The 23,580-nt window shown below is 34.8% G+C and overlaps 1 protein-coding gene across 1 annotated transcript in view; it reads left to right on the plus strand.

Moving 5' to 3' along the window:
* The window catches only part of LOC115883376 (myelin transcription factor 1-like protein), a 361,128-nt gene that overhangs the window by 278,840 nt on the left and 58,708 nt on the right, over window positions 1–23,580 (plus strand). Inside the window, exons 5-6 of the mRNA XM_030901741.1 lie at window positions 10,719–11,569; window positions 12,365–12,691. Coding sequence (XP_030757601.1) covers window positions 10,719–11,569; window positions 12,365–12,691 — 1,178 coding nt within the window. The remainder of the gene's footprint in view (window positions 1–10,718; window positions 11,570–12,364; window positions 12,692–23,580) is intronic.

Here is a 23,580-nt window from a genome sequence, read left to right on the forward strand (position 1 = left end):
AGTATATTTTATTTTGTTTTTTTACATATTTTAAGATTTTTTTTATAAATGTATACAGGATCTTTCGAAAAATGTGGCCATTGATTAATCACGATCCTGCTTAAAGCGCTTGACGTAAAAAGCTGATTTTTGGAAAACAGATTGACTTTAGGGTGTAGAGGTTCAATAAGAAGGGATTTTTTGAAACTCGAATTCTAAGGAGGCGAAATTATCCCTCAAATATTAAAATATTTTTTATTTAAAAACCGGTGAGTTTTTCGGAAAAACTCTTAAACACGTATATTTGATTTTGTCGTTTTACATATTTTAAGATTTTTTATAAATTTATACTGGGTGTTTCATAAGATATGAAATTATATAATAATATCGCCATATTGTTTTTTCTCATCCTGACATAAATGTGAGAAAGTTTTATCCAGTTTGTATGTTAATGGAAATTCTTGCTTTGCTTTATCATCACCATTTCAAATGATTAATTCGACGCGAACGAAGTCGCTAGTACACGCTAGTAACAAATAAAATAGGTACTACTTTGATATAAAGTACTATAAAAAATTAGATTCTTTATAGTTTCCTCATCCATCTCCCACTCTTATTTCTGTTACTTCTACTCTTTCTGTAGCTTCTTTAAGTTCTTGTGCGGTACCAATATTTTAAGATAGTCTTTGTTATCATTACTTTCTGACACTATATCGGTTTTCTGTTACAGAAATTTGAAAAAACAAACGATAAACTTCAGATTGCAAAATGTTTGTGCTAGTTTTGAAAGTTACTTAGTTGAGACATAAGGATACTTTTACTACATTGGTACATTTTCAAAATAAATTATTGTATCTACTATTTCATTAATAGTTTTGATGTAAATAAAACAGTATTATTTATTCAATTAAATTCTTAAAGGAAATGCTTCATTAATGTCTCAAGATGTTTCGCTAAAATTCACAGTAGATCTGTTAAGCAAAGAGAGAAATACTGTGAAAGCTGTAGTGGATCTACTAACAGAGTATTTTAAGCTTAATAGATTCATGGGATTGACGGACTAAAAGTATATATACCCCACTATGCACATTTTTTTATTCTGAAGAATTTTTGTCAGTCTGACAAATATGCGATTCTTTGTAATAGGTTCAATTCAAGAACCTGGAAAACTCCATCCGACTTACAACCGAGAAAATTCAAAGATTTTTCCTGATTTAAGTAGGAACAATCTTCGGATTGTTACGGGGTTTTTAACAAGACCCTGTCTACTCAGTAAATACCTCAGTAGATTCGACGTAGATTCTGTATGGGAAATGGGGAAACACTAGAACACCTTATCACTGAGTGCGCCAAGACGACAACCATTTGTGCCATAAACTTTGGTACGTCTGATACCGTAGATGGAGAACTGACCTCTGAAAAACAGTCTCAGCTACTGGCTTTTGTCAAAGCCCTAAGACTGTATAATAAGTTATAACTCAAGAAAGTCAGACACAATAGATCTATAACGTCACAGCAATTACCTGGCTCTTTTTGATAAAAATTCAGATTATTTCAAAGTTCAATCCCAACATTAACTATCAAAAATACGATCCTCTTCCTAATAATAAAACCCACAACCTCTCAACCCTTCACTCCCATCTCCTCCGCCTCACACACACGTCGGTCGGCCGGGCAATAGCCCTGCCTGCAGACCGTCCTCACGTCGGACCTCACAGGGGAGCAGCGGAGACAAGGGGGCAGCAAGCAGTGAGGAGGCATCACACAGGGGCGGCCACGTAAGAGTACAGGGAAGGTTGCATCTTGCGCGCGCTTTTCTAAATCCGGAGACCGTTGGAGAGAGAGACCGGCGGCGCCGCGTCAGTCCAGTCCGCAGCGTCGTCATCGCGTGACGTAGCACGGCGTCGGGACGCCTCCAGTGAGTGCATCGACAACTACTGTACTTCGTCGCGAGCGTTCGAGTTGCGACGTGAAAGTTTTGAGAGTTTCGAATTTTGTTTCTTGAAGAGGACTGAGTTAACGTGTTTTTTTTTGGATTGTGGTTGTTTTGGTTTGGTTTGTAGAAAAAATGGATTAGTAAAACAGTTATGTGAATCGATGAAATCGGACTTTAAAAGAGGTGAATAAGATGATTGAGTCAGTGAATGCAGCTGCAAGGTAATTTTATTTTTTTTAATAAACTACTAAACTTTTTATTGTTAAATAATTATTTTTATTTATATTTATTAGACTTATAAATTTCATCAATATGTAAATTTAAATGTAATAAAGAAAAGTGAATTACATGCTTATAAATTAAGTTAAAACAAAAAAATGTAAATGTTTGGATTAGTTTTCAACCTTTAGATCAGTTTTTATTTCAAGACTCCTGATGTCAGCGTTTTTCATATACATGTCTGGAAAAAACTGAAATTTTTAAAAGTAGTTCTGGTAGTAATAGTTTTTCGTTATTTTTTATCTTCTGATGACAAGAGGAGATATACACTAAAATTTTTAAATAGAGTTACACTTTGACATTTTCAATATTTTTTCTTTATGATTATAATTTTCATTTGAAAAGATCGTGGATATCATTTTTTTATATATTAAGTCAATACCCTGTACGAACGCCACAAGTGAAAATTTGAGAAAACATTTTTCATCAAAAAATGTGTGTTATTGGTGAAAAGACGTGTACCAAATTTTATAGAAACATCTCCAGTGACTTCAAAGATATCATGAAAAAACGATTTTTTTTTCTCAAAATATTGACATGTTTAAGTAAACTTTAAAAAAAATATTTATAAAATCAACCTGTGAATATCGGAAACTTATTGAGAAACACCCTGTATACCATTAATACAGGGTGATTCTTAAATAAGTGCAAATATTTTTAGGGCTGGTAGATCTCTATAAAAAAAATATATTTTGCTTAAATTTTTGAGAATCACCAAATTTTTTCTGTATTTTCATTCTTGTAAATGTAATCTACAACACCTATGTTGTCATATTATCAATCAATAATGTTTTTTAATTAAAAATTAAAAAAATTCCAAAAAAAGTTCAAAAAATCCCAAATTTGCAATGTTTTTTCGCGAAAAAAACTCATAATCGTGTTTCTGCGGTCGAAATATATTACCACTCAAAATATTTGCACTTATTTAAGACTCACCCTGTATAACAATATAACATGGCAAAAGTTACATAGCAATTATATAGTTCTAAATTTTTATGCACAGTATAGTGGGCAGGTATCAGCTGATATTTATAAAATTAAATTTTGTAACAATATTTTAATAAATGTGTATCATAAACTACAATATTATGAAAATAAAATAAACAAACTTGTTAAAACTAATTGAATAAAAACGTAAAACAAACAATAACATTTAACAAACGTTTTGTTGTTTACATAAATCAAAACGCAAACACGCATTTTAACCCGAAATACAAAAAGCTATATTTATTTTCTACCCAGCGATATGATATTTATTTCTATATCGACAAAACATACAAATTATGTCATCAAATTTCCGGCACATTGTTGCCGTTTGTTATTTTTTCCACCGCACGGCACGCTACGAACGATAAAAAACATAAAGCGTGACTTTACGCATGATAAAGACCATTCCCTCGTTTTTATAAAAGGAAGATTATTTTTATTTGATCTGATACAACATCGTTTACATGCGTTCGTCGTTTAAGCTGCTTATCACAGTGGGAAAATCTTTGGAGGTATAACAGGTGTATAATGTAATTTTTTGTAATAGTCTTTTCAAATTTTTAAGTCAAATAGTCCTATTTGGTCCTTAGTAATAGTCCTATATTATCGTGACCTCTCGTTGCTTTATTTTTTGACTAGAATCGCTATAGGTTCCATGTACTTTTTTTAAATTAAAACATAATAAACAGTATAAAAAACATTTTACATTTGCACTGGACGCGCGTTTTGCCAACCATGTTAGCATCATCAGCAGATGATTAAAACTAAACTAATATCTACAAATTAACCTTTTATATCGGCTCAGTTGGCACCGAGTTGACAACCAACCGAGCATAACAATTAATTACAAAACTAGAGCAATAAGAACAGAGAATTGGAAGGAATTGGACCATTGTCTCATACTATCTTTACATTATTAATTTTGACGTTCTCGTTACAGGCAATTTGAGATTTGTTTAATTAATTTTCAATTATTAATATCTATACAATGTGTAATTCTATACAATATGTGTTCTTTCAACGCAAGATTTATCCGGTGAGAGCCAGCTAGTTTGCCCAACATATTTCTGATTACAATCTTTACAAGAAATTTCATAAATATCCGACCTTTTCGGTGGAGATGTTATATCTTTAGGATTACTAATAATTGTTGTAATTTATTATTAGCACTATATACAAGTTTATAATTATTGACATTCTTAAAAATTATTTTTAAACCACGGGATAACTCTCTATGAAACGATATTGACAAATATTTTCACGTATCTTTCTCCACTTAAAAAGTCAAATTTGCAGAAATCGCAAACTTTGTTTTCTAATTATTTTATCAACTAACGTAGGAGAATATCCATTACTTTCAGCATCTATATCATATCTTTCTGAAGTGGAAAACTAAGTAATCTATGAACTACTTTTCTACCAAACATTTCCTTTTTTTACGTCTGCCCAGAACAGATAACAACAGTAAATTTTAAAACAAATTAAACTTTCTGACCACGAGATAATTCAACTCCAAGGGAAAGTCAGAGACCCCTCCTAGACAACGACCGACTTGCTCGGAGGGGGTTAACTTTCCAAAATCCCCCAGTTTCTGTTAAATACAGATAGCTAAAGTAAGGACTATCCAGCGGGATAAATTCTTAATCCAGGCAGTAGGACCCTCTGGATGCGAAGGAGGTCTTCGCGATCCTTAAGGCGCCCCGCGATTAACAGGGGGATCAGCCAGAGAAGGGGGCAGCTTTGATAATAAGAACAGCAAGGGGTGATGGTTGTTGTCTTAAAATTTAAGTGGCACGAGCGGGCTTAAGTGTTGTTAAGTGATCGTGATGAAATTATGTGAAGAGTTTATTAGATGAGAAATAAAGAAGTGTGAACCATATACGTTAAAATTATGAAATTAAGTTTAATAAGAAAAAAAATTGTTTTACTAACAGAATTAGGGGTTAGCAAAAAACTGATCAAGATGATAAAATTGACACTCCAAGAGATAGTAAATGAAGTCAAAGTAAACAAGAAAACAACGGAAAAATTTATAATCAGGGACGAATTAAGACAGAAGGGGCCACTATCTCCAGTACTGTTTAGTATATACTAAAAGACACCAATGTTTAGCCTTTGTAGATGATTTAGTTATCTTAGCAAGAGATCGGAAACAGCTGATATCGGTGACCAAATGAGTAAAAGGTCAAACGCAAAAAGTGAGCTTAGTTAACGAGAAGAAAACGGAATTTATGGAGTGGTCAGAGAGGGATTTTGAGAAAGGAAGATGTCTACAAATTAATTCTGAAAGAGGGAAACGATACAAGTTTGAGAAAGTAGATATATTCTCATATTTAGGAACAGTATTTTTAAAGAAACCAAATGGATCCCAAGAAATTATGGCAAGAATAATGACAGGAAATAGATGTGTTAGCGCACTACAGAAAATTTTTAAGGGTGGGAGCATCTCTAGAAGTTTATAAATTAGAATGTACCAAACAATGATACGACCAATAGTGTTGTATGCATGTGAAACGCAGACGTTTAATGCAACAGAAAGTTTGAGGCTAGAGATTTCGAAAAGAAAAATACTGAGGAAGATTTTTGGAGGAAAGAAGATAGACAACATATGGACCAGAAAAACAAATGAAGAATTAAAGCAAACTATAACCAAGCTAATACTAGAATGGCGGCCAAAACAAGATGCTCTCAGAAACAGAGGCAGACCTCCGACAAGATGGTCAGATGACTTGAAGAGATTTAGCGGAAACTGGATCCAAGTGGCACAGGACCGAGAAGAGTGGAAGGATTTGAGGGAGACCTATGCCCAGCAGTGGGCACTTCAGGCTGGTTGATGATGATGATGATGATATCGGACACCGAGTATAACGGGAGTAGGAAGAGCACAAAGACTGACATGGCTGGGACACATTGAAAGAATGGCTGAAGCAAGAATTCCTAGTATGATAATGAAACGTAAAATAATATAATATTTTTTTGTTTTTGAAATAGGTGGAAAGAGAAGGAGGGATAGACCGAGAACCAGAAGGAAAAAGGTTGTTGAAGAGGACTTGAGAAGAAGGAAAAATACTGAGGAAGATTTTTTGAGGAAAGAAGATAGACAACATATGGACCAGAAGAACAAATGTAGAATTAAAGCAAACTATATCGGGCACCGAGTATAACGGGAGAATAAGAGTGGATGGGTGGAGAATAAAGGCGAAAGGCAGAAACAAATGGAGAAAGATAACCAAGCAAACCATGAGTCTTTTAGGCTTTTAGAGCTATTATATGACTATTATAAAAAAATTAATCTACTTTGTTTACGAGGAACCTGAACTGCGGTCCTCGATGTCTATGGCCTACCGATTTGACGAGTAAATGAGCAGTGTGTGTTGATAGATTTTACACTTTAGCCTCAAAACAACAGCACGTCAGAGTTTCCAGACGGTCAAATGTTTTCAAAAATTTTATTAATTTATACTTATATATTTTTTATGATATTTCTTTTTTATTGTCGAAATTCCACACAACAAGAAGCCTTGACTAAAAACCTCTATTTTAACACTTAGGTCCTTCTAGGGCGTCCTAAATTGCGACTGCGGAATTTAATAAAGGTTCAAGGGCTGATTACCGGCTTATCAGGTGTTGTCTATCCAGTCATTAGGGCCCCGTGCCCTGTGGATTTGTCGAAAGATAATTTTAGGTCGAAGGGCACGAGCAGGTACTCGAGGCTAGAGACAAGCTGGTTTGCTTTGTTTGTTCCTCATTTGCGGACTGGATTTAAATTGGTATCGCTATTTTACAGGATTGTCGCTTTTTACTATTTTTTATTCAATATATTTATTTTAGGTATATAATAATTTTTTGTTTAGCAATAAAATACTTTCATACGCGTTCCTTAGTAGGGCTATAGTTTGAAAAGCATTTAACAGCCGTACACCTGCTTTATGTGCGAATTTTCTGTTTAAAGCTTGTCAGGCTAAGGAGACTACTCATTCATAATACAAAGAATACAAGGTATGATATTGCGCAGGTTGGTCACTACGTCACAGGTGATAAAATGTCTTGCTCTCGTCTCGCACTCTTCTTGCTCTTGCCTCGCTCTTGTCTCGCGCTCGTCTCGCACTCGACTCCTCAGGTCTGGACGCACCATTACATTATTAGGCATTTGCATAAAAGTGTGTATTTTGGGTGGTATTCCACAAAATTTGCAGGCTATTGAGGAAACAGAAAATGTACAGATTACAGAAATAAATTGAAACTAATATTTATATTAAAACAGTATTATATGTCAATTTTTCAAACATGTCCTTCAAATCCTTCAATCCTGTTAGTAAGAAGTTTCACTTCAACTATTTCAGTTGATATTTTAACAAAGATATTAACAGCGATATATTAAAACGTTTTTTTTTCTCTTCAACAAAGTGCCCTTGAAAAATGCCGAAGAACCTTAAAGGGAACATATTAATATCGGTCACGCCGTTGCATTTCCCTTCCCTCAAACGATCTTTCTCCCTTTAATGCGAAGGGACGCACCGTAAAAGGCACCCTTTGCCCTACTGCTGCATGCGTGCAGGAGGCTCGGTGTCTTTCCCAAAAAGGGGGGAAAGAAATCGTCGAAGGGTAGTAGGGAAAGGAACGATAGGGGATGCGATAGTTAAGGGATTACCGCAGGTGATTTTTATGTATTAATAAAACAGAAGCTTTGGTTTGAAAGGAGCTAGTTATGTTTTGATGAAGTTAATAAATTATTCCTAAACATTTTTCTACATATGAAGTGGAATATATAAATAATATTAAGATAAGTGGCAGTTCTTTAATAAGTAGGTATGTGTGCGTGAATCCCCAAAATTAATGTATCTTTTGAAAAAAAAAATTAAGTAATGTTGTCAATCTTGGAACTAAAGATAGAGAAAAATCTAAGATCTTTCTTTATTTTAGTTAGAATAATATCTAGTAATCTTGGGATTGTCACGGGGTTTTAACAGGGCACTGTCTGTTCAACAAACACGTCAGTAGATTGAAGCTCAGAAACAATATGGCGAATGCAGATTCTGTGGGGAAATGAGGAAACACCAGGGCCCGTATTCTGTAACTTTAACATAAAAACGTTACGCTTTCAAAGCGGTGAGCGCAAGTATTCGATCAGCGAAACGCAAGGCTGTCGATTTTGGTATTCTCATTGCCATGCGAATCGTGTTCTGGATACGCGTTGAACACATATTGGCATCATTACAATTTCTAATGTAACTAATAGTCAAAAGTTGATAACTGACGGATGTAACAATGAAAAATGTCAATGTTACGTGAATTTCATAACCTATTGTTGAGTTATGTCAAGCTACTTTTCTATGGATATGTCATTATTCTTATTATACGAGGGAAGTGTTGAAGACGCTTCTCAGCATTTTCGATGTTTTGAACAATTTTTATAGCTGCCAAGTCGTAAATTATCAATTACTTATTGAGGAATTTATAAAAGAAGTAGTAATTTTCACTAAAGAGCAAGATAACGCACAAAATCACAATTTTTTCGATTTTCACTGACAGTTCGACAAGCGAAACGGTCCTTTAAGGCAACCGTTTTCAAAGCACTCAGCGCAATCAATAAAGACGCTAAGCGCGTCAGACGAGAATACCGAAATCGTTAATTAAGTTCGCGCTCAGCGAAAATTAACGTCATATACGCTAAGCGTCTAAAAGCGCTTAGCGTTTTCAAAGTTACAGAATACGGGTCCAGAACACTTTTCGACGACAACCATTCGTGCCATAAACTTCGGTACGACTGATATTGGAGACGGAGAACTACCCTCTGTAAGACCGTCTCAGATACTGGCTTTTGACAAAGCCCTGAAGCTGCATGATGAGTTATAACTGAAAAGAAAAGACATGATATTCCCCCCTTCTTTACAATCTACATTTATATCTAACTCTCTTTTAATTTGCGAGATTCCAGTGAGAAGGTTCGAATTTGGAACATCCTGTATTAAATACATGGTGGCGTCTCTCATACGACGCGGAGACTCCAAGGAGAACGGTAGTTTGTATTGAAATTAAATGTTGTGAGCATGTGTAGGTTTATCTAGAGCGTTTTTTATAAACATAGTATTCTACCAGAGCTACAAAAAGCTACAAATCAAAGTTGTGTTTTTTCTAATAGAATACCCTATATATTAATTTATTTTTGGATTCTATAAAAAAAATAAAGGTGAGCTTCATTAAAGATGAATATACCTAAAATATAAGGATTTTGACATATTTCACATTTTGTGAAAATGAAGAATAAATTTTAAATTTTAATATCAGCTGCCTAAATTGTAATTTATCCTGTATAGCCTGATATTTAGTTAAAATACCCATTTTAGGTTAAGCCAAATTAAAATTTAACCCGTAAAGTTATACAGGGTGGGACAAAATTACTAATGTACTCTGGTCTCTTTTAAAAGCAAGTATATTATTCCGATATAGCTTTTCGTGACTGCCCATTTAATTACATAGTTGTTATTATACATCTCTAATAACACCCTGTTATTAAAGCATCATAAACCTTGTCTAACTGAAACAAACAAAAAATAATCCGTAGATTATCAAACAAGATATTATCAAACCACATCGACAATTCAATTTAAAACAAATTTCGTTTAGTTCCAGCGTTTACTTAGTGGTGTTTTAATAACACCAAGCTGAACCACATAGAGATACGGATCTTAATCGGTAAGAAATTACCTACAAAAGCTAATATAAACAAAACAGCCGTGGCAAAATCTTCGTGTCGAAGGAAAAACGACGTAATTTTGATCGGTTACCATGAAAGTTGCAGACGCTTTCTTTAATTCGTTTTGAACCCCGACGGAAACGATTAAACTTCCCTAATATTAAACGGGGTTAGTTTGATTTGAGTTGAAATTAGGCGATTTGAAAAGATACTAAACACGAAGACATTACCTTGTAGTGTACAGAAATTAAATACACTTTTCACTACATAATTATTGTTAAAAAACATAATTAGTGTGGATATGAATCGCATATGGATAAAGCTAAAAAAACGGTCTTTAGCAGTAGAGGAGTTAATCACCACGTTCTTATACAGGGTCCGGCAATAGTGCGTTTCATTTTTTTAAGTGCAAACCTTATTTTGCTATAAATATCGTAATCTTAAATCATACAGGGTGTTCAAAATTCTACGCCAAGCTTTTTAAAATATAAAATAATTTTTCTTTGATTCCAATGTAACTATTACACCAATAATTTCAGTGTGAAATCTGAAAGAGTTAAATACATATATCAAAGAATTAATAAAATATGATGCCCAAATTTATTTAAAAAAAATAATTTACGAAAAAAACAAAAAAAAATTTAGATGAATATTATTCCCCGAAATGACGCTTATAATGTTTTAAAATAAAAAAATAATAAAATATTTTAATAAACTAATATAAATTTAGGAAATTAATAACTGTATATGAATAAAAACTTTTATCTTATTGTACTCTATTAATATATTATATTATTTTTTTACAAACGCTTCAAGGTCGATTTTTCTTTCTCTTTCCAGGTCAACCAATCGTCCCTTCACATTCTCGCACCTGAAAAAGCGAAAATCCGACAACGCCGCAGCACCGCATAGTATGGCAACAGTGGCCAACAAGACCTTCACCAAGTTAGAATCCCTCGAAGACAAACGCCGCAGAAAATCCACTGAGGACACCCCCAAACCCTTAGTCCTACCCCAGAAGAAACGCGTCCTACCCCCAAGCACCACCAACAGTCCAATCAAGAAGAACCAAAAACTTTCATCGAGTTCCAGCGGTAGTGAGGAGAATGGCGCTGATGAAACCTTGATCAGAGAAACAGAGGCGGCATTGAAGAACCTTGGAAGCTGGGCAGGACCACGAGGTCACACCTCGTACTCCAACCAAAATGAGGAATCGCCAGCTTTCGAGAACTTGTTCGACGAAAAAAAGGCTAACGTCAAAATGTCACCTTCCAGCGCTTCAAACTCCAGCACTGACAATCCATGTTCACTCAAAGACGTTATAACATTGAGGGAAGACGAGAAATCGGACAATTTCAAAACAAAAGTCGTCAGGATCAAGCAGGAAGTATGCGAGGAAAAGCATAAAAGCGACTACAGGCCTCCGGACTTCAATGAGCTTGTCGACGATTCTTCTAATGAGCTTGAGATTGATATGTCCGAGGCGGCTTCGGAAAAAAACGAATCTAGTGACAGGTCGAATGTGTCGGAGGGTGGTAGAGATAAGAGAAAAGAGGAGGGGAGGTTCGGGGAGAGTCAGGGGTTTTCTGCTTTTACCAGGCACTCCTCTGGAAGTTCTTTATCGTCTCCGTTTTCGAGTAACAGTGCGTTCAGGCCACCGCAACCGAGTAATAAGGCTTTGACGAATTTAGGTAGGTTTCCTTTTTAGGTCTAAGTATAAAATAGATACAGAACAGTCAAATTAAAAAAGAAACAATGTTTTTATTTTCTGCTTGACAAAACTACAAAATATCTTATTAATCTGATTATCACCTACCTTTATCAAATACATAGTAAAACTAGTTATCGTAAATTTCACAGTTTATACAGAGTGTCCCAAAAATAAGTCAAGTATTTTAACTGGTAGTATAGTTCAACTCTAGAAATACGCCTATGAGTTTTTTTCGCGAAAAAAAAATATTGAAAATTCGAAATTTTTTGAAAAACTTTTTTAGCTTTTAGTTAAAAAACATAATTTCTTGATAATATGGCAACATAGATATTACATTAAATTTACAAGAAAGAAAATCCAGAAAAGAACCAGTGGTTCTCAAAATGTTAACAAAAAATAATTTTTTTAAAATGAAAATAATAAATACTCGGTACTCCTCGCGTCGTATTCCTAGTGTCCCGACCGACCCGTTCAAGCACAACTGCAACTGCGTACTGCCTGACCAGCCGACTAGCCGGCAGTGAATCTCTAGTACGAACGCAAATCGGGTAAACGTAAATTCGTCCGGCAACTTGCTATGTTACTAGTAGCCTGGTCTTCTCTGTATAAACAGTTATTATTTACATCAACAAAACTCACCTCCTTAACAGCACTTAAGGGCCATTACTGAGATTTTTGCAATCTTTTTTTCATATTTTCGACAACAACAATATTGAATTTTCACACTAATGGACCACTCTGTAGATATTCTCTAACAAAATACCATTCCAACCAGGTCCCTACCCAGCCGAGGCAACTTTCGTCGGTTATCCGGGCATGGACCAATCCCCAGCGCCGGAAGACAAGCCGAAAAACATCCTGAAACCCATAGAGGGCGCCGCTGACACAGTGCCCGTCAAATCCCCGGAAGCTTCCAACAAACAGTATACGATCCTGCAGCCGGCCTCCATAAGGTCACGCGCCGTCAACGCGTTTCAGGAAGTGTCGCGAGATGGCGTGCCGCCCGGCGTGGCAGCTGTCAACAGTGGCAGCGCTGACGTGGCCAAAGTGACGGTTACGACGGTGAGCGGGGGCAGTCTGTCACCGAACAGTATAGGCAGGGGTAAGTTAGATGTTTTTTTGGGGGGATGTTTTGAAATGAACAACGATTTGCGTTCAACTCTTACAAATTTTAGATTGTATGTAGATCTCCGATATCAGTTTTACCAAAGTTATAGCACGAATAGTTATCATCTCGGCGCACTCAGCGATGACGTGTTTCTCAATTTCCAGTTCAATCTACTGAGGTTAGAGGTGGGAATTCTAGTTCCTTAGTTCTAGTTCCTCCAGCAGAATAGTTCCTTGAACTAGGTCTTTAGTTCACAATAGTTCCCGACTAACTTGCTAATGCGTTTCGTTGTCAGTCAGAACTATTCACAGTATGATCTGTATACTTTTTATAATGTACGGAGATATAACGAGACGTGTAATTGTGCACAGTTTTATTGCAGACAAAAAAAAACTCAAATCAGAATTTAAAAAACTATTGTGATATAGTCAATTGGTATATAATCAATTGGAGCACATATTACAAAAATTTTACGAAAAATTGCATTTTTCCTTACTTCAAGCTTTTTGTTTTTGTCTAAAAATTCAGAATATCTACTTCGTTTTATAAGATATTTCTTAATTTTAGAGACCTAAAGTGAAACATTCCCATAAAATATTTAAAAAACAAACAATAAACCAAAAACAGTATCCACGGCAATTTTCTGTGGGAATTACGCCCCGCCGGCTGTGGCAATAGACAATGCCGAATCCATCGTCGTCGCCTTGTATTATATCTCGGATCTGCCGACTGAATAGATTCCCGTGAACTAGTCTTTTAATAGTTCCTCTATATCCGGATCCGATAACATACGGCTGGCACTCCCCACGCCTGCCTAGCATCGATCGCGCTGGCTGATCCATACATAAACTAGTATTTTATTTAGTTCCTCTAGTTCCTTTAGGTCCGGATCAGATAACATACGGCATACGGCTGGCACTCCCCACTCCTGCCTAGCATCGATCGCGCTGGCCCGATCCGTTCGTACGTAAACTAGTCTTTTATTTAGTTCAGTTCCTCTAGGTCCGGATCCGATAACGTACGGCTGGCACTCCCCACTCCTGCCTACCATCGGGCTACGCGCGCTAGCCGATCCGTCGCCGTCGCATATTATTCTATATCGGTCACAGTCTCGATCCCGGAATAGGTCCTGAGGAACTAGTTCCTTTCGTTCCGGGGTCGGAATAGTTCATTGGAACTAGTTCGTTCACGAACTACACACCTCTAATACACTGTCCTGTTAAAAACCCCGTGATAATCCAATGATTGTTCATTAGGATGCACCAAAAAAATCAATATTTTTTTTCTTTTAGTTACCTTCAAAATATCGTTCAGGATGATGAAAAAAGATTCCGGTAAAGTTTTAGCTTTTAATATTAATATTAAGAGGTGTCACATCGTGATTTTCTATTTCCCATTTAAATAACACAGGGAATTTTTTTCTTGAATTCTATTGTGTTCTAACAAATCAGCGTTTTGTAAAAATCAGCACATATTCTAGTAGAAAATTGAACAGTCTTCAAAAAAGGTCTGATATGAATTTTCATTTAATCGACTCGTTTGAAAGTTATTGAAGGTTAAAGTTCAACTTCCACAAAGCCGAGAATTAAGTATGATTCCCAAGTAACAAAATTGCGACTTCCGACTAGTTTTGACTACGCGCAACTTTGAAATTGGTACTTTTCCCTGCCCTGTGCATACCCAAACTTCAAATTACGTAGCCAAAACGTCGCTACGACGTTGCACTTAAACAGTTGTATATTTTGACCCTTAACAACGTTGGTAAACGTTGTAGGGCACAAGGTTGTTAGAAGTGGGGTTTTATACCGTTGTCATTACGTCGGCAGAAGGCATGTTTATTGTACTACACAATAACAAACGTAGTACAACGTGTGAGTAACAGTGTAAGTAAATACTAACTACAACGTAATACAACGTTCCATTAAACGACCCAAAGCAACTTCAAAATTATGACCAATTACTACGTTGGATTATGGCGACGAGCGCGATGATATCGATTTTTGTTGTGGAAGCGGAACTATCTACACCTAACCCCAAAAAAATCTGTACTGTACTGTCACAGAGCAATTGGTTAGGTATTTTTTCTGTTGTACTTACTGTGTAAAGCGAAAAGAAGATGTATAGGAAAAAAGTATATAAATACTCTTTAAAACTTTTTATAGAAAAAGGAAAAAGTATTTAGAAGAAAGTCAGCGAGCAAGTCAGTGTCCGAAAAATGAAGTGGAAATAACGAGTTAAATTCACCTAGTTATTTCTTAATGGAGCATAATATATTCCATTTCTAATTCATACATCATTCATTTTGGTTTCCCCATGGTTGAATATAGTAATATTTGACGACGAATATTTTTAACTCTAACCCCAAAATATCGCGAATCGGCATAAAAAACAATTTTTAGCACACGACGTACTACGTCGCCTCAAACAACGTCGCCAACGTTGGCGACGTTGTAGCGACCCTAAAAACATTCACCATTTTGGTGCAAATATGGGTCGCTTAGACGTCGCTTCGACGTTGTCCGGCAACGTTGGGTTGCTCCTGGCGACGTTGTGATTACGTTGAACAACGTAATTTTGCTACTTGGGTTATTTCTACAGAAAAAAAAATTAACTTACTCTAAAGAGCCGGTAAGATGCAAACTGGTAGTAAAAAACAAAATTATTGAGCAAGTGTCACAGTTTAGATACCTAGGAATAGATAAAATCCAGAGAAAGATTTGAGAAGCTAAATAAACAGAGCAACGGCCATGTCACATGCGAACAGACAGCAAAATTAAAATTTAAATGACCTGCATCAGACCAATAATGACATATGGCATAAAAATCCGAGAGGAAAAAAACAAAACCAAAAGCATGTTAAGAGTCGCTGAAATGAAGAACCTAAGAACCACAATGGGGAAAACTAGAAGAGACAGAATTAGAAACACAAATATCAGACAACAATGTGGAATTCACGACGTAGTGAGATGGGGTAGGCAAAGAAAAAGAAAATGACTCGTACACGTAAATGCATAGCTCTTGAAGGGACGTCCATGTTTAAGTAATAGCCGGGAAAACCTCCAAAAAGATGGAAAGACAGTTGGAATTCCATCTCCCAAAAACTCCTACAGAGGCAATCTTAAAAGTAAAGAAGAAGAAGACTTTGGAATAACAGCACGACACAACGAAGTTTACCAAACATTGTAATTTGTAATTTTTGAAAAATTAATTTTTTCTCTACAATTTTAAAAGTCAAACCCTGAAAATGCTTAGCGATATAGTCCCCCGATTTACTACTTCCCACCGTTATATCTTTCTTCGCTTCCTGATTACCCTCGAAAATACGAGGCAGCCAACCACGCGTAAAGCAATAAATATAATTTTGCGTCTCTGTGCGTTGCGGCGGAGTAGAACTATAATTAGGTAATGAACGGGAGTTCGCGTTTCCGTCTTCCTGTCAACGGTGAGAGAGGAGAGTCAGTTGGCTGTAATGCCCGACGTTTCGCTCTCATTCCTCTTCCCCTTCGTCATATTACTTCCTCGATGCTTTCCACGACGCCAGTTTTAACATATATATAGAGATTCTTTTATTAATAAATTAATTGTCATTCATCTTTTTTAAGATTAAGGATTTTAAAACAAGCAAATATTTTTATTGAGATGTCCCGCCTATTTAAAAATAAATGTATTTCTTAAAATTCAAAACTTTCAGTTTTAAGACACTCTGTATACAAAAAGCCTACCGTCCGAGACCCATTAATGTTAATTTGGGTTTGTAAATTTTGGTTATTGTGACAAAGAATTTTATTAAAGGTAAAGTACATGTTTCCTCGTTATTTAACTAAAACATATATTATATTTTTCTGTAACATGTATATGTGTTTAATGGAATCGAATTTTGCTTGAACAATTTCAGTTTAACAGTAATCTTACTACAAACGTTTACTGTTCATTCCTGCTGATGCTTTTGGTTCAGTGTGACAATAAGTGTTTTGTTGAGTGTATGACTAATATTTTTGACCGTGACTGGGCTAATATTTTAGCAAACAAGTGAACACTCAGAACCAAAGAATAGAATAATTCATAGACTAAAGATATTAGCACCAAACATATCAACTTTAGCTTTGAGCCTCGAAACCAGAGACCTTAGTACCTGCAGGTGGGAACCTGCTAAACTCACAAAAACCACTTTAGTTCTGAATGTAATAAACTACAAACCTTGGTATGAGGACAGTATTTATATTTTTATTATTACCCTTTCATTAAAGTTTAGAACAGCATAGTTGGGTTCTTTGGAATAGTGATTAAGATTTTCTCTGCCATGCTCTTTTCTCTTGTGAATTCCAGGCAGAGTATGACACACCTTTTATTTTATTTAATAAAATTAGTAGGGCTATTTACAAATTTAGCGTATGATTCACATAATCTATTCTCCACAAATTTCCATAATATTGCTTCTGTCGAGCGCATCCAAGGTAAATCAGAATAAAAAATTATTTTTAACACAACATAGGTTCCTTTATTTCGTTTAAACTACTTGTTGTACTGTTGGCCAAAATCTAATCTCTTCAACTTTGTTGAATTTGGGTCATACTGTAGAGGTGATTTGTTTAAAACATTATGCTTTTAAACCTGTTTTTTTTTGTAAAATCATAATTAACGTGGGTATGAATCGCATTTATTTGATATAATGATTATTTTTAAAATAATATGATATTTTTCATTGCCTTTTACTATTCTTAAAAATTGTATTTCAAGCCACCCAAAAGCGTGGCTATTAAGAATCTCGCACGTAGCTGTCACCTGCTCGCAACGCCACCTAGCAGATATTACGGGCTCAACCAGATACAAGCCTTAAGTCGGCCTGTCAACTGGCACGACGTGACTTGCCTCGGAACGATGGCGTCGGTGGCAAGCAGAAGGGGGTGGTGGTTGATGAAGGGGGGTGCTACATTAGCGAAACGTCGCTAACAACCCTTTTTTACCTCCTTAATCGTTCCGGGAACGTACCCTTATGAATCCTAATTGCCTCGAGTGTATGTTTGTTAAGACGTTGTGAGATAAATTTGAATTAAATTTGAGAAAAAAACGGCTGTATAAGTTTAAGAAACAGCGAGTAAGGTTTTGATAAATACACAGAATTTTTTTTGTTAACAGGTATCTATTTAAAACAAATACTTGTAGTAACAAGTGTTAGTTTTAACAGTTTTTTTAGTAAGCAACATTAGTACACCGGGTGTTTCGCAAAAGTGGCTTACCCCTATAACTTTATTATTTTTTCAAATAAAAAAACGAGATTTGGTGTGTTAGTATATGACCTAAATCAGAATTGATTGACGTATTCACTTGTTTTCGGTCATTTCCTGCTACACCGGAAGTGACTACAACTTTTGATTCTTAAATGGCACTCTCCGTATTTTTCTAGTTTATTCGATAGAAAATGGCACTCTGAATAGAATGACATATCATATGTCAACTTTTGAAATTTTTACATATGGTTTATTTGAAACGGTAAAAAAATTGAAACATGCAGTTCATAACGATAATTTGACTCGGAATACCAAGTCTGTTGTACCAAATTATTCGTAAAAAATGCTTTTTAGAAATGTGCTAATGAATCACCCGCCATTTGAAAAAATTGAGATATGATTAAAAATACGATTTGAGCATCTTTTAACTGGTCAGGACAAGATACTACCAACATTAGAGAAATATATCTTTCCAATGCTCCTTGATTAAAAATTAGTGTTTTTAACTCTATAGATTGAAATTTAAAATACGATTTTTTTTTAAGTTAAAATATCAAAAGTTGATATAAATATACTGAGAGGGTGTCAATTAAATATCAAAGCCTTGGCGGTGTAAAAGATATAGACAACATTCATATTTCTTATTCCGGTTATTAAGTTCTTTTAAGTTGTATAATTTAAATCACGGAGAGACTTAATTTCAAAATTCGCGGACTATTTATTTTATGACGCCATCGCCATCTCTTTATTGCCCCCGCAGTCTTAATCTTTAATTTTACGCAGTAGGCTGAGGAAGAAGGGGACCACAGAACCACAAATCATTTTTAGGCGAGTCGAGGTGGCGGCGCCGATAATTCTAAATATCACCGCAAGGGTGCATGAATTTAAACCCCTTTACTGCTAATAACATCGAAATTAAACTTCCTTCTTCCCTTTTCCTCTACTCTTATTCTTCTTCTTCTTCTTCTGATCTCTGAGGTCTTCACGTTGTCGTCGACTGTGAAATAAAAGCCCTGTTTGATTTCCGTATTGAATTTGACTTCGGAATTGCTTAAATCGTATCGAGAAGGGAGGTAAAAGCTTAAAAGGGATCGTTGGGTTGATTGCAAATTCCGTTATTGATATGCTATAGAAAGTATTTAATTAATAAATTAAATACGAATGATTGAATATAATTTTATTTAAATTGGTTATAGCCAGTTGGGTTTACGTCTAAGACAAATAAAATATAAATAAATAAGCCTTACTGTAGAAAATAAAGTAGCCAAAGCATATAAAACGATCAAAAATGATTGAAATAATTTGCTGCTCTAATTTTGCTATAAAAGAGAAATAAATGGATTTAATCTATAGGTTTTATAATTTAATTTTTGAATGAGTATCTCGAAAAAAAAATATAAATACACAGATAAAAAAAATAAAGTCCTTCTACTCTACACCAAGGGATACGATCTGATAAAGGAGCAAAAAATCCACTAACTGGACCAGAACCGTTCTGCTTTCCAAGTGGAAACCAACCTAAAGTAGACTCTCTCATGTCTCAAGTGCATGATTAAGCGCCAGGCAAGATGTTTAAAAAATGCTCTCTGGGCCAAGTTATAATTTTGTCATATACTTTCAACATTTGAAATTCAAAAAAATCTAGTTTTTTTCAAATCAAAAAGTTCGCATAAGGTATACACGCCGCGCAAGCCAGAGGGGTCCGTCAATGACACTCAAACAGGCTTAAACAAGGACCGCTGGTTTGTGGAACAAATAATTCGAACCGAATACTGAGCGGTCCCTGGGGACCTCCGTGGCGTAGAGGGTACTTCCTTTGGCGGTCCCTAGGGCCCACCATGGCGTTTAACGTGTTAATAATATATTTTTTTTATAGAAACTGTTAAAATTACCTTATATCTATCAAAAACAGTAGATAAAATGGTACTTTAACCGCAATGGTAGATTAAATGAATCTTTAACAGCGAGGATAGGTTAAAAACTTTATTTCTTCTCGCACGTTTTTTAATTGCTTCCATTTTTGAAAATGAAACACATCTCAGAAGATTTGTGAATGAGATTTGAAAATTTTTGTATTCCTTTCCATAAGTTATTCGGGATTTAATTGGAAGTAGCTTGGATATGGCGTTTGTCGCCTCAGCCTGAATATCTGTTGGTAATTTACTTATTTCGTTTTGAGCCATTTCTGGCTCCAATTCAATCAGCAATCGACACGAAAGAGAATTAAAAAATATTGACTCAAAACTGACAACTAAAGAGACAGCTTTATTTATTTGTCAAATTATATAGAAACCAACGCCAATCCAGCACAATATTTTTTCTACTCGTAATAAATTCCTTGAAATAATAATTTTTGAATATTTTTTAAAACGTAACTCGCTATGGAAATAAATGTTGTATACACGACTATAAAATTGCATTTTATCGTCTTGTATAAAAAATAACTATTATATATTCACAGAGTATAATCTTTATTAACGTTATTACCCAAAGTTATGAAATTTTTCATTCTGACATAATACGTCGGGATACGATTTTCATTTTTTTTTTTATTAGAAAAATTATGTAATAGCTAAAGGGTGCTCGGTGGCGTAGAGGTACAGGCTCTCGTCTACCAATCTCAAGGTAGTGGGTTCGAATCCCACAGCCGGCATTTCACCAGCCGACTATTTTTATTAAAATAAAAATAATTTGGGTACCTAGGTCGACTCAGCCTTAAATGAGTACTCGGGATTCACAACCCTGAGGTAATAATAGGCGGTTGAAGCGTAGTGCTAGCCACATTACCTTCCTTGTATACCGAACGGCTCTAGTTGGCAAGCTGTACCTTGCTACTCCAAAGGCGTCAAACGCCATACAGGGGAGCTATTATTATTATTATGTAATAACCAAAAAAAGTATTTTTGTGCTATTTCTTAGTGAGCATCACTAATATTATTTCAACATCCAATGCACAAGAACTAATATTAAGACCGTCGCGTCGGTTTGATAAATACAAAGGGCAAGTCAGTCCCAAGTTTATTTATCCGAAATAATGTCTTCACCCTCACTGTTCCCTCCTCACTCCCCCTCATCCCCCTCTCTACGAAAATTAGAAGCGCGTTGATTTATTAAAACCATACGTTTCGATGGGGGTGGAAATATTAAAACATAGACAAAAGCGAGGGATAGCGAGAACTTTAAATTTTGGGGGCAGTAAAAACCGACTGCCAAACGCGAACAACGCAGCCAGTCGTCAAAATAAAACCCACCCGTAAATTCTCTATTTTACGACAAAATTATTTGTCTCTTAAGTCTCGACAGTGCTTGTTTATTACCGGTTGATATTTTGATATATTATTCTACGAATTGTTATTTCAAGATTAATTGAATTAAAGTTTACTAATTACCTATTTTTTATAATTTGTCCTTTGATGGTTCTGAGATCTTTTTTTTATCAAAGTTGAACAAGAATTATGTGCAATAGAACATATAAAGTGCATAATTTATTCAATTTACAACAAAAATAAAACCATAACCTTTCACAAGTTAAGAAATACCACATCAAAACCAAATAATCAAAAACTACTCCTTTTTATTCATAATATGTTATTTCGTATATTATTATTATACTGAAATATGTACATTTTCAACATTAGAGAATATTTTCTTTATATTCATCTTACTGTAGCGGTAATTTCTTAGTTATAGTAGTTGTTTGTACAGGTTGTAGTATAACAACCCAAATTCGTCAACAAAGTTGAAGAGGTAATATTTTGCCCAACTGTATAACAAACAATTTAAATGAAAGAAAGGGACCTGCGTTGTGTTAAACATTTTTTTATTATGATTACCTCAAATGCGCTTCGACAGAAGCAATATTTTGGGAAATTTGAGGAGAATAGGTTATATAAATAAAGCGCTAAATTTGTAAATAGCCCTATTTATTTTATTAAATGAAATGATTGGAATACCGTACTCTGCCTGGAATTCACGAGTAAAAGAACTTTAATAAAAGAGAAATAATAATAATATAGAAACTGTCCTCATACCTAGATTTATAGTTTAGTATATTCAAAAACATGCCACATTTATATCGTTCAAAACTAAAGAGAGTTAGATTATATAACGGGTCCCTACCCGTAGGTACGAAGTTCCTGGTTGCGGAGATCGACGCTAAAGTTGAAGGTTTGGTACAAATATCTTTAGATCATAAGTAATTCTATTTATTGTTTCTGGTTGCTCTTTTGCGAGCTAAGATATTCATTCATGCATTTTTTATTTTTTATGTATATCATTTCAATAGCATAAAAAATATATATATTTACATAATAAGTCAGGATATAAGACTCATTTTCGTTTTCGGAAAAATTCTGAAATAATTTAAAATAGCATTTTCCTCTTACTTATTACTGAATATTACAATATCACACTAAATCATGAAATAATAGAAAATTGCTTTTGCAGTTCATTTTTACTTTATTATTTTTAATATAATATGTATGAATCTCTCATTGATATTCTGGGTATGGTTTTTAATGTACTGAATACCTTTGAATAAGAAGACTAAAGAAGGAGCATAATGCTATCCATGTATTCATGCATGGTTGGCGGAAAAAGCTCTCTAGAGTGGGGATCCTTGACAGTTCTGTTTGACGATTCATTTGACACATTTGAATTTGATTTGAAATTTTGTGGATTTGTCAGTCTTTACGGAGCTTATTTTATGTTATTTATTATTTGTTCTACTACTGATAGTTGTATAAAGGTAAATCTAGATGGAAATTGTGGCAGAACTTAAATTAACAGTGACATTATGGCGATTTATCGAAAAAGACTCTAAAATAGTTGGTTGTGTAGCGTGCGGTAGATCTCGGCAAAAATTGAGTGAAATAATGGAACAACTTTTCGCTAGTAAGTGACTATATAATATACATACGTGTAGTAAACCGATCATTTATGAAATGTAGTAAACCGATCATTAACTAAAGTATATGTTTTCTTGCATTTTAGCTTTTATTTACTACTTGTCAAAGATTAGATGTCAAAGAATTTTGATACGTTAATTTGACTTACCTGCTTCAGTAGCGTATCGGATGTTTGTGTTAATAAATATTTATTATAACTTATCTATTTTTATTAGAATTATATATTTTTATAACAATTTTAATAACTACCTACATTTATTCACAACGTAAAATAAAATAACAAATTATTGAGTCTACCCCACGTCTACCCTACATCATAGTTTTACATTTTTTAAATAAAATTAGAACGGCACTGATAAACCGGAATTTAAGTCGGCCATATTTGAGGCCCATCGCGGTGTACCTAAGATTTTTGATATGCTCCTTCCTTAGTCTTCTTATTCAAAGCTGAATACTGATAGAACTGAAATTGGAAAAACAGTTTGACAAGTTACAATACTACAGTGTTGACTGTCTATTTTGATAATAGTACGGAAACATTTGGAAAAAGCCAAAAGAATCAATTGGAAAATACGTTGGTTAGAATATTTTGGCTTACAGCTATAGGTAATATATTTTAACGTTTTAAACTTCCGTTACTGAGTTTTTAATATGACCTAAGGTATTTTATATATAATTGCAAACGTTCTCTATTTCTGATCTACCACTGGTCTAGTTTTGAACGTCCTCTAGTTGCTGTTCTTCCGAT

This window comes from Sitophilus oryzae, unplaced genomic scaffold (genome assembly GCF_002938485.1).
Source record: "Sitophilus oryzae breed Bouriz unplaced genomic scaffold, Soryzae_2.0 scaffold_1870_pilon_pilon, whole genome shotgun sequence".
Taxonomy (NCBI): Eukaryota; Metazoa; Arthropoda; class Insecta; order Coleoptera; family Curculionidae; genus Sitophilus; species Sitophilus oryzae.